Raw genomic sequence first — 12,778 nt, 5'->3', positions numbered from 1 at the left:
TTCTTAGCAAGTTTCATGATAAATAATATTTCTGTGTCTGTGTAATAAATATGATGCTACTGTAAGCAGCTGGTAAACTTAGCACAGGACATAAATCTAAACCAGTTATGTGCGAAACTATTTGGTGGCTCAGAGCAATGACATGTTTAAATAACCTGATTATAACTTGATTATAAGCACATTTTCTCTCTTTCGCTCTCTTCAGTTTTTGAACTGATGAGGTGCCAATTAGATTATCTGTTTTCCACCCTGATTCCACACTCTGTTATGCATTACTGACAGGTTACTGAAAAAGCCAACAAGCCTACTGCTACAAATCACCAACTAAGCCCTACAGTAAAAAAATAATTTAAAGTTACAGTACAGCTAAACTTGATCACACATACATGAACAGTACCAAGACAGGCCCTACAAATAACTGTCTTGCACAAAGAGACGTACCAGGTGAGTGATCACTGACTCTTTTTGTCCTGGATAAAGATACAGCCAGGTGATTAAGCCTCTGTCTTTCAGCTAACATTGGTTTTGATATTTACACCATCCCCAGTATTTATCAGGCCTTAACAGCCCCTGTTTTTCCATAGGGATGCAGTGAGTTGTGCCAGAATTAAAGGTGTAGCCTGCTGATAAGATACAAAGCTTGAGTGAACTCTGAGACTGAGATTTTTTTTTTGTGATACCAAACCCGTCCAAGACTGCCTGGCACTTTCCATTTTCTTAAAAAATGAGCTTCATTAAAAGACTTCAAGGGGTGAGTTTCTGCCAAAATCAGGATTTGGGTAGTTTCTCAGCGGGAGCAGAACTGACTGACGGCGTTTTGTTCCAAGAGGAAATGCGTGCCATTTGAACCAAACGGCATCTAATTTTACAAAAATGATTAGTGAAATTAAAATAAATGACAGCTCTGGAGGAGAGTAAGTACTGTAATTAGAACTCATTGTGTTGTGAGGAAAAAAACATGCTGTGACCACCCGAAGAAACAAATTAGTGAAGCGCTGAACAATGAGCCTATAATATATCTTAGATGCATTAAAATATCTGCTTTATAATAGATCTTTGAAGGGCAAGTTAGGGAGGAAACGAGGCAGATGTTGACTGCAAGTAGTTGAGAGCTTAAAAAAAAAAGAGTGAACAGAGAAGGACTCACCAGCAAAAGAGGAAAACCACTGCACTGTCAGGTCAGAGAATGTGCTGCCTTTTCAGTGCAATTAATGCCACGCTATTCAGTTATTATCCTAAGTGTTTCAAAAAGCATCAACAATTCACAGCAGAATAATCCTACAACAGGCATTACTATACTTACCAAAACAGAGGAGCCCCAGTCCACAATTTCTCTTTGATTGGCAGTGTGATGCAGTTTCTTACTACTGTATGCTTAAAAATTATTAACTGCACACTACCACCTAGTGGTCAAGATATGGACACACCAGAAGGCAATAAGTATGTCGATTTTTCAAAGGAGACTGCTCTGCACTGCTCTCTAAGTTTCTCTCTGTTAAGTTTAAGAATTTGAATTTGTGCTGGACGTGCATGGATGGATCAAATGTTTTATTAAAGAATAATTCAGTCAGTTCTAACGTAGTTCTAACCTGAGGCCAGGAAGGATTCTGTATTTGAGATATACAGTAGGTGTAACAGCAGTACGTTCTCATATATTTTACTAAAGCGTATAATAGCCTCTCTGGTCTTGTTTTTAAATCATGAAAATGTTTCTTTACTTTTCTTACAAAATCCACTTCTTCTATACAAACTATGAATCACCGTAAGCAAAACTCCTTTGACTTAAGGAGAATTTAATCTCTCGGTACAGGAGGGCATAAGATCATAATAAACAGAACCAAGAACAGAGACTCTAATGATGAAACTGACCATAGTGACCTTTGACCCCTCAATCAGGTAGGCCAGCACTGTTTTGATTGGCTCTGCTCTTGATCTCATGGCCTTTCCATGGATTAAATCTTCATCATCCACTTATAGCGCAGCCAGATGGCGAGTGTTTGTGACCTGTAGCAGCTTGTGGGGAAAGTACATCACTTCTCCCGGCTCTGCTATTTGCTGTCCGACTGTCCGGCTTTCAGGATATCAGGCTTCTGGTAAAATTTACTGTGTTACTGTGATCACACCATAAGCACCTTATCACCTTTACCCAGCTGTCAGAGACACCTAATCGCCTCTCTGGACTGTCAGAGGATGATGCTCCAGACAAGTTCATTATAACTTGTACTGTAAATACCTAAAGAAATAACTTTAAGGTTTTGAAATATGAATACGTTGCAGGCTCTAATGGATGGCTGTATATACAGCCATTTAACAGTGGAGTCACATTTACAGTCACATTTTAAGGAATCAGAGAACGGATGCTCGATAAACAGAAAAACTGTAAGCTAGACAATGGCTGCAATGGTTACAGCATACTGCAGACCACACAGTGTGCTGTATGGGTGTACGCTCACCTTTGCACACCAACAGAAAATTAGGAGGCTTATGTGCATTTGGCTTGACTGTCTAATTGTAATAAATCAATATCAACTGATTCAACTAGAATCTAACAGATGTTAAGTAAGAATATAGATTTTAATAGCATGTGCACAGCCACTGACAAATTGTAGCATGGGATGCAAATGAACAGCAGTTTGGAAATTCCCCGTATGTGTATGACAGGTAACTCAGATCAAAAGGTAAATATGTAGTTACGAGCTTGTATTAAGCTAACAGAATATAATTAATCTTTTCATTTACAGCAACGCCCTGCTTCCAGGCAAAACAGCTGGAAGAGCTTCATTTTGTGAAAAGCAGGACAAGCCTTTCTTTGTATTCCTTTGATTACTGCAGCGCTTTTTTCCACCTGCACATAAAAACAGGTGTGGGTATCAGCAGTAAAGGGCTCCGCTTAGAGATGCACTTCCTGATTTTAATGTAAGGCCTAAAGTGCCATTAAATCTCCTCCTACTCAGCTTGACTTTTAACTGTTTGGTGCCAAGTTCAGCTGAGAAGATGGTGCCAGATCTTGTATCACCCCTGCATACCAGGGTTTTTATCTTTATATACAAGTAGTTTTCTGGTGGAGTTGTCCGATGGGTAACCACATGTGGTAATCAACGCATCTGGCTTAAAAAAAACAAAACAAAACAAAACAGCTACGGCAAAATCAACTCAAGGCTTCAGCATCGTGTCCCACAAACTGATCGGGGATGTCACTGTGGTTAAATCTATCTTTTATATAAAGTCTATGTATTTAACACTGAACGTTTATGTTCCAAAAGACAACTACAGACACTCAAATCTAACACACACATCTTACCATGTCTTTGAAGGCATTCTCGATGGCTCCAATCACCAGGCTCTCATGTGACACTTTCTTCTCTGTAAAAAAGCGTGTCGGCGGGGTGCTGGGGGATCCCGGAGCCCCTGCGGCACCCCGGAGCGATGCAGCCCTTGTAAGGACACGCTGAGATGAAGGGGTGAGGTGGTGATTGATAGGTTCCTCACTCAGGCACGTGGGCGGCACGAGGTCAGGAGTGCAGAGGATCTCCATCACTTCCTGAAGGTGCAGGGCAATGTGGTGATGGAGAAGACGGGATGCCATTACAGCTGCCCCGGAGCCGGCGTGACCATCAAACAACGCCCAGTAGTGTAAAGTTAGGTCTTCAGAGCTGTCCTGGACACACGTAAGAATCAAATCAACAAAGGTGTCAGCATCTAAGAATGCAACATGTGGAAGGAGGAGCTTCATCGGACTTTGCATTCATATTGATTTCTAAACTACATACTGGAAATCTACTGAATATCACCAGCGTAAGTGCTTCAAGTACAGCCTGATGGGCAAAGGCTAATGACATTTGAGCTCCACTGATGTACCATCAGCTGTAATGGTGCACAGAGCAAAGAAGTGAGCTCAAAGTACTCAAACGGGAAGCTGTACTATGTAAATTGACTCATGTAGGCCTCAGTTCCTCATACACTGCTCACAGTTAATAGGTAAGAGCTCCTTTCTAAACAGCATTCAAATTCATCCTGTTGTGTTCACTGGGAGGACTTTGTAATTTGATCTGAGCTTAAACCTCCCCAAAGGGAAGCAGGATGGCCATAACTGGGTGAACCAGGTGTTAAAGTTTGCTTTAGCATCAATGCTTCTCTCTGCAGGTATTAATAGGTGCTGTATGATGCAGTTTGCGCTCTAAAACTGTATACTGTTTCCTCTGTGTTGATCTACAAAGTCTCACCTCCCACATAACATTCAAAATGTCCTGTGATCTGGCTGATTCACTGCATACCTTTGAGTTGCACACAGCAACTCTCTGATTTTCCATCCTCCTAAAATCAACAGTCTGATTTCTGCTTAAAGCCTGTTATATATCAGTTTAGCTCCATTCTCAATAATGAACTCACACAGCCATGAAGGTGCTGTTGGATCCGTTTTCTACACAAAGTAAACCTCTGATTTTCTAAATGTAGAGCTTGCAGATTCTACAGCATGAGCCTATGAGGCAGGCGAAGAGCACTAAAAAGGCTCTACACTACATCAGTGCAAAAGTGAGTCATGAGATACTTGCATGAGTTTGCTGTAGGCTCTGGCTGGGCCTGAGTAAAGTACTGGTGAGCTGAGAGGAAATTTTATGAGCATTGGTTTACTATAATTGCAGAGAGCCTTTAAAAGAGCTGTTAGTGATGAAAGGGCAAAGAAAGAACACAAACCGTAAACAAGAAACATGGGAAATAACCATTTGTGGTTTAATCCTTTTTTCCTGCCTCATAGGGAAAGGGATAAATTCCAAGTAACTGAATTAAGTGCATCAATATATTGTGACAGCAGCACTAACAGTGGTGATATTGCATTGTGGTTTAATGTTACACCTTTTCCTCTGTACTCTGTTTGACACAAAGTCAAGTGCATGTGTATAAGAGCCACTATGAAGGCTACTGTGGTGTGTGAAGGACACTAAGCTGTACGCCCCAATAAACTGCTGATGGGACAAAATGATGAGACAGTGGGTCCCAACCATAAAAGGCCCCAGGGGCATTCAATGACTGAACTCTTTCTACCTGGATTACCTTCATCAGTAAAGTCAAGCTAAAATGTACAAGCGTCAGTCTGTGATGACATTTTTATAGAAAGCGATGGCTCACATGTGGCATTAATAGCACTTAAACTGGTGTATCATTATTACTTCAGATTTGCTCTATAAAATTCTGTTAAATATTTGGTCTACAAATATCAGACTTTCTCATGTGCAGCGATCCCTTAGTGAATTATTAGACTTTCCGCCTCACTTCACCAAATGGCTTTTCTTTTCTTTTTCTTTTTAACTTTAGTCCAAATAATTATTTCTGCCGTGCACATGTTTATCCATCCAGACAGCGTGCTATTTCTAAAGATAACAAATGGAGAAGAAATGCAATAGATCACAGCACAGTTTGTACTGTATTATTTTCAGTTATCCCTTCCTGTCATTAAAATGTATCTGCAGAATATCCATAAAGGTGGTTATGGGGGGGGGGGGGGGGCGGCAAACCCTCCATTTTGGCTTACCAGGTTCTCCTGGAGGCCCAGACCCTCACCGTTAGGTAGGGACGATCTCCTGCGGGTCATGGGGGCACGGTTGGGACCGATGCTTCCAGCAGGTCTCCTCTTAAGAACCAGCACCTCACAGCAAGCCTGATCTTCATTTAATGTGCTTTTTCCTGCATTGATTACCCTGGACACACATTTAAGAAAAGACATAGAAAATTGCATATACAAAAGTATCTTTTATACAATGTACACATTACAGTTACCTCAGACTATATAAATATTTTTGTAAAAGAAATACAGAAACCTAGTCTGCCACAAACCTAAAATATGAAATGTTTGAAATACATGATACACTAATTATATGTGTTATATGTGCATATGAAATACAATATACATACAAGTTAAAGTTATACAACATATTTCTGTGGCATAGCATCAATATATAATATGTAATAGAAACTGAAAATTAAAATGATTCTCTCACACACACACACACACACTTTATTTATTCCCAAGGATAAATTCAAATATCCAGCAGCTCCATTTAAAAACAAACATCCCTCCAGCCATAACCATAAATAAAGTAATAAATAAACTCATTAAATAATGTTTAAAAAAGGATTTGTAAACACATTATTGGAGGAAACTATATACAAGACATCAGCTGTCATCTTTGCTCAAATCACTTCACGCACATCCTTCTGCAAGGACAAAAAAAAAAAAAAAAGACTCCGCTAACAGCTGTGGTGATGTGGATATAACATTTCAAAAAGTGATTTTGCCTTTATTACCACATCGATAGAAATGTCCTAAACATTTAAGAGTCTAAAAGATTCTTGCTCAGCACATGGCTGCACATATATCCCTGTGATGGTCTCAAGACTATAAAACTATAAAACCTTCCCAAAAACCCCATTTCTGTGAAAGAGTTTAAGCGTAACCCATCTTGACAGCAATTTTTTTTTTTTTTTGCACAGCAAAACACAAAAAAAATAACGTCAGCAAATACGCTTTAAATACATATTTCAATTTAAGCCAAAAGCATGTAGGCCAAAGGACAGAAAGACACATAAATACTGCATTATACAACACCTGGCAGATGGTGCACTACTGCTGCGAGCTGCTGTAGACACTGACAAGCACACGCTGCTTAACAACACTCCAGGCATTCTCATTTTTAGCCACAGCGAAGTCTAGTCGAGTGAAGTGATGTCGCTCCACAGAGGCCTTTTCATACTATGCACTTAATTGTTAAGAACAGACCACAAGTGAAAATAGGGCCACATAAAAAGGCGAATGTGAATTTATAGAAATTGCACAACATTTTATTTGTCAACCACAACCATAAAAAAATACCCTTTAATCTTTCTTACTATGCTTAAGAACATTAAGTTATTCTAGATCTTATGTGTCCAAAGGGAAATTACACCAAATAAATGAGATGTGATATGGCTACATGTTGATATGAGAGTCGGTCATGATTATTTCCCAAAAGGAGGATCCTACATAAACAAACCGACGTGGTCATGAGAATGAACATGCGGAGCAGGGATCCTCCGTCTCCAGCTAAGAAAACACAGAGTCCTAAAACTGACAGGATATTTATAGGATATTAGGATCACTGACTTACACAGTGGGCTATTCACCACTTCCCTACCCAAAAAATAAACAATAATAGCACAGTGTGTCAAGGACACCTATAACTATTTGCTAACGTAGTCAACTGAATAATACAGTGAAACCTACATAGAAGAGAAGCATCCACATAAAAAATGTGGATGGCATGGTGGCCCAATGCTTTTGTCCATATAGTGTACATTATATGGACAAAAGCATTGGGCCACAACTCTCTTCAGTTCCATGGCCACAGGTGTATAAAATCAAGCACCTAGCCATGCAGTCTGCCTTTACTAACATTTTGTGAAAGAACGGGTTGTTCTCAAGAGCTCAGTGAATGCGAACATGGTACTGTAACAGGAAGCAACAAGTCAGTTCATGAATTTCTGTCCTCTTACTGTAAATATTCCATGATCAGCTGTACATGGTATTATTGCAAAGCAGAAGTGTTTAGGTGGCAGACCAGATAAAGTTACAGAGTGTAAAAGTTGCTGGTGCTCTGATGACTCAATAACTGCAGAGATCCAAACCTCCTCTGACATTAACATCAGCACAAAAACTGTGTGCTGGGAGCTTCATGGCATGGTTTCCATGGCCAAGAAGCTCCTGTAGGTGTAATGTGTACGTTGCCCAGTACTTTTTGTAAATAAAGAGAGACAGAATTATTTTTTATTGATGTAGGTGACATAAAAAGTATGTCAAAGACATATTTGGATCAACAAAGAATGCAAACTCTCAAGTTTTAGTTTGTGTTCCATGAGCTTTTAAAACAAATCTATGAAAGAAAAAAAAAAAAAAAATAGTAGTCATATAAAGTATACAGTGATTCTAGCATGAATTTCCTCTAAGGTAGTGGTTCTCAAACTTTTTATGACATGCCCAGTTCAGAATCAGATAAACTTCAGGCTCCACAAATGACATTTTCAATAAACCAATAACAATTAAAAAAAAGTCTCCTATTTGAATTTCAACGAAAGAAAGAAAGAAACTCTTTTTACCTTCCTGAAAAAAAAAGTTGGGACACTGTGTAAAACGTTAAATAGAAACAGAATGAAATTATTTGAAAAAAATATTCATTATAAGAATTAAACTGAGAAATGTACCATTTTAAGGTTCACCAATCTTCAAAAAAAAAAAAAGGTTTCAGAATGATGTTTCTCGACATGAAATTGTGAAGATTTACAGACATTAGCTTACAGTACACAATACCATTAAAAGATTTTGAGAAATTGGAGAAATCTCTGAGCGGAATAGCTAAGGCGAAAATCATTTTTGGACGCCTGTGATTCTGGGGCCTCTGGTGGAACTACATTAACAACAGGCATGGAAATCACAGCATGGCCTAAACACAGCTCCTAATGCTATCCACAAATGATGGTTGATGCTACCATGGAAAGAGGAAGCATAATCCAGAAATGATCCAGAAAGGCCCCCCGTCTTCTCTGGGCCAAAGCTTACTGACTGACTGACTGAGGCGGAAAGTGCCTATGAAACTGGCAGCTCACACATCTGGAAAGGCACCATCAATGATGAAAGATATATACAGGTTTTAAAGCAACTATGCTCCCATCCAAACAGGGAAGGCCTTGCATATGTTGTAATAGATGCAGCATCTATTACAACAGCACAGCTTCGTAGTAGAAAAGTCCGGGTGCTGAACTGACCTGATGGCACTCCAGACCTGAGCCCGCTGAGCAGCTAGAATCCTCTATCTCAACTTTTTGAGATGTGTTGCTGCCATCAAATTCAAACTGAGCTCATATTTTTCTGGAAATTATACATTTTGTCAGTTAAAAACATTTGATATATTTTCTATGCTCCATTGTGAATAAAATATGGGTTTATGAGACCTGCAAATGATTGCATTTTGTTTTTATTTACATTTTATTCAGTGTCACAACTTTTTGGAAATTGGGTTGCACTTTTCCCTACAAAAATCCCATTCATTCAACTTTGACTTTCTTACCCTGGTCATCTGCAGCATCTCTATTCCCCACCACTATATATAGGCCCACCCTATAATCTGAGAAACACCGCACTCCAAACCGACTACCTCATGAACTTCATACAGCGTCATGCATGACTGAGACCAAAGCACTGTGAGGCTTGATATTCATCTGACCTTGTAGGATCACTAGATTAACAACAGTTGAGATTTCAGTCCTTTCATCTCTTGTATGAGAGGAAAAGCCATCCACACCCGGAGGCATGAACTGTGTCCGAGAACAGGGCTGTCATATTTAGTTACCTCATCTCACTTCTTCGCATTGGAGACGATGCCATGACCTTAATTATCCTGTCAGATCTGTAATCTACGGTATTCCTTCTTTGGTTTGAGGAACTTATTTTATTTTATCATTTATTGATCAGTTTTCCCTGTTATTGTACATTTATTGTAATTTTGTAGCAAAAGGAAAATAAACAGAAAACAATTTTGACATGAAACTCGTCATTTAGTGATATTCGTTGAAGAGGATTTAATGTTTTTCATCACGGTTGAATGAACATATTGGAGTTTTTTTTTCTGTTGGTTCAAAAAACATTTTTCACTTTAGAGGCAAATTTTTTTGCAAACATAATAAATAGAATTATCAGCAATGAAGATTGATACTGGCTGCATTTCTAATCTGAACAGTAACACAAATATATTGACTAAAGAGTCTACATTTTTAAAACTGAGCCACTGCCCAGCTCTGGATCATTTCTCTGTTGTCGCCCTGTTGCACAATCTCAAAGCAAATAGCGACATTACATCTATGTTACGTGTACACACATGCTGTTGACATTATGTACACATTGCATGTATGTTGTTGTTTGTAAATATGTAGCATGCAGATGAAGAGCAATAAATATAATGTTTAACATGAATAACATGATAAATTAAAATATATGTCTGTGTTTTCATACTTGAGCAAAGGGAACAAGCGCTGCAGGCCTGGCAAAAACCACTCGTGGGGTGGGTTTGTGCTAGTTACCATAATTACATTTACAGTTTAATGCATTTTATAGAAAGTTTTTTTTTTTTTTTTTCTGGTTGTGCAGCACATGGCACCTGCTGACCAAAAAATCTGTCTTCATTTTGGGCATTACATGTATTATATATACCAGAATTGGTGAAGCCCTCCAAAACAGTCCCAGTTTCTCATGTGGCCCCGTGGGAAAAATGAATTGCCCACCCCTGTGCTAGACTGTCACTCCTACATTATTGCTGCTGCTTACTGTAAATATTCAGACTTACACTTAGACTAACTGAAAGGATTAACCTTCATATTTTGTGCACGTTTGGATAATTCTTCTTACTCCTTTGTTTTTACTTTTGTGGCTGTACGCTGCTGCCATTTCCGGCTCTTTCCTCTGCGGAATAATAACATTAAGATAACGATCAAGGTAATCCCACCATGATAATTTGATTAAGGTAGTGCAACATGTGTTTTGCTCAATAGTTACTCATATTTAAGCTACAGATTAAGCTGGCATCTGAAGTGAAACAGGATTACGCTGTTCCTGCCTCAGAGCGATGTGTGTATGCAACAGAAACAAAAAGAGCATGTGCTGCACCGTGTGACTGAGCACTGTGAAACACTGCATGTATGAAGTGCTGCTCGTGTGCCTCCGCTCCACAGTTGAGCCTGATATTAACTTTACGTGCCTTCTTTCCGCTGGGAATGATAAAATTTGTAGGCTATTGAAGAAAAAGATGCAAACAGAGAGAGCACATATGGATGAACTGTGTCACATGTTTGTGGTGCTGAAAACACGTTATCTTTTGTCACCTTGCGAATTTTAGTAGAGTCAAGCACCTTGGAACTCCCACCTTCTGACCTCTGCTCCATTAATATAGATTTTAACACTGAGTTCATCAACTTGTCCCTGCCTACACATAAAGCGAAGCATTGGCATGCCCACACAGACAGACAGGCCTACAGAAAGCACATAAGGTGCACAGTGGTGGGACTAGTGTTTACCTTACAGACACGCATATTGATTAAGTATTGATCGGACCGCTGAGGCTGCAGTGTTCACTGGGTCAAAGAGACAGTGAGTGATTGAATGAGTGGGTGAGAAAGCCTTGTCACAGCTGATCTTTGCTCAGTACCAAAGGAGGTGAACAGAGTCACAACATGGTTGAGGGGGCAGCTAAGGCCATCTGAGCCATGTTTTTGCCTTCTTCTTCAGCTTACACTATAGCAGAATTAATAGTAGGAAAGGTTTTGTTTACTCTATATTATAACTTTGTTCTCACTGTGCCATCACTCACTGTTCTCCTACCAGAATAGTCTCAATCCAAAGAGCATGAAACAAATGATGTCCTGAGACTTAAAACTGCCAAACTGCCTGCTTCATCTTTAAAGTAACACTGGAGCACAGAAATCTCTACAGATAAACTCCAATTATGGTGAGACCAAGAGAGACACAGAGAAACACACTTAGCTTCTCAATTTTGGGGAAAGTCAAGCAACATGCAGCATGGCAGTAATACACCCAAACAGTAAAGTGAATGGATACGCAAGAGAGAATCATTAGTGCCATTTGTGTCTAGGGGAAAGAAACACTGGGGAAGAGCTGCTGTAAGTGTTACCTTTCTGTAAAAGTGAGGCATGCAAGTGCGCTGGAAAGGGAGAGTGACACAATTGGAATGAGCAATATTCAGTGATCCATTCAAATGTTCGTGTTCACTGGACCAGACAGTGCACCCACTCAGAGACGGCGCATCAGAATCCTCCTCATGAAGGCAAACTGCTCATTCTTTCTCTACTGGAAGCCATGCAGTAACCGAGGATAACCCCGGAAAGCTCAGAGAGGCCTACTCAGAAAAGCAGGAGTATGAAGGGAAAAAAAAAGCACTGCTGTGCAGCTCACCCACCCTAATCCCACGCTGGTTTTACTTTCCACTGCCAGTGACCAACTGTTTAAATCAACTTACAAGATAGATTAAATATCTGTAGTGTTGAAAATGTAAAAAGTGCAAAAGAGTTCCTCATATATAATCTGAGCATAATATTGGGAGATTTGGGAGGATGCATGTAATATCCTAAATCAGAGATTAACTTGAGACCATTTCTAAAATGTAAAAATCAAATGAAAGTTGCCATGAATGAAAAGATCTTTTATGCATACCTGTAAGCGTCAATAAATACTCTGTTACATGCGCCATGCATGCAGGAAAAAAAAAAGAAATACATTTATAGTACTGCCAAGCACCAGGCACGAGAGATATCCATAATACTGGTAAACTGTACTGACAAAGCCTTTACGTATTTTGGTTTATCAGAGTTTATCAAAGTGATCCATTGACTCCCATTCTGAGTAGATCTGCAGTAGATCATCACTTCTCACATGGGCCCAGGTTTTCTCAGCTTGCAGTGATATTTCATGACAACAAAGCCTGCTGGTCAGCCAGCTGTTGACAAATCCTCAGTATGACGTATGGCTCAGTCCTGATTGATGCTACACCAAGCTGATACACACACACACGTGCGCGCACACACACACACACACACACACTCCTGGCAGTAGTATCAGTTGAATTTGCAAAGTAGGGGCTGTCGAACTGATCCTGCAGAATTATGCATCCCATTTAAATATGCAGATTTTTACAGCCACAGAAACCGTGTGGTATAATGATGATGAATAATCATGAACACGGAA

General features: G+C 39.6%; 1 protein-coding gene across 1 annotated transcript in view; it reads right to left on the bottom strand.

Moving 5' to 3' along the window:
* The window catches only part of ppm1h (protein phosphatase, Mg2+/Mn2+ dependent, 1H), a 32,647-nt gene that overhangs the window by 17,861 nt on the left and 2,008 nt on the right, over positions 1–12,778 (bottom strand). The window contains exons 2-3 of the mRNA XM_030732260.1: positions 5,531–5,696; positions 3,302–3,658 (exon numbers count right to left, since the gene is read on the bottom strand). Coding sequence (XP_030588120.1) covers positions 3,302–3,658; positions 5,531–5,696 — 523 coding nt within the window. The remainder of the gene's footprint in view (positions 1–3,301; positions 3,659–5,530; positions 5,697–12,778) is intronic.

This window comes from Archocentrus centrarchus, chromosome 6, assembly GCF_007364275.1.
Source record: "Archocentrus centrarchus isolate MPI-CPG fArcCen1 chromosome 6, fArcCen1, whole genome shotgun sequence".
Taxonomy (NCBI): Eukaryota; Metazoa; Chordata; class Actinopteri; order Cichliformes; family Cichlidae; genus Archocentrus; species Archocentrus centrarchus.
Note: the sequence above shows the minus strand (reverse complement) of the source record. Positions and strands in the feature narration are given on the sequence as shown.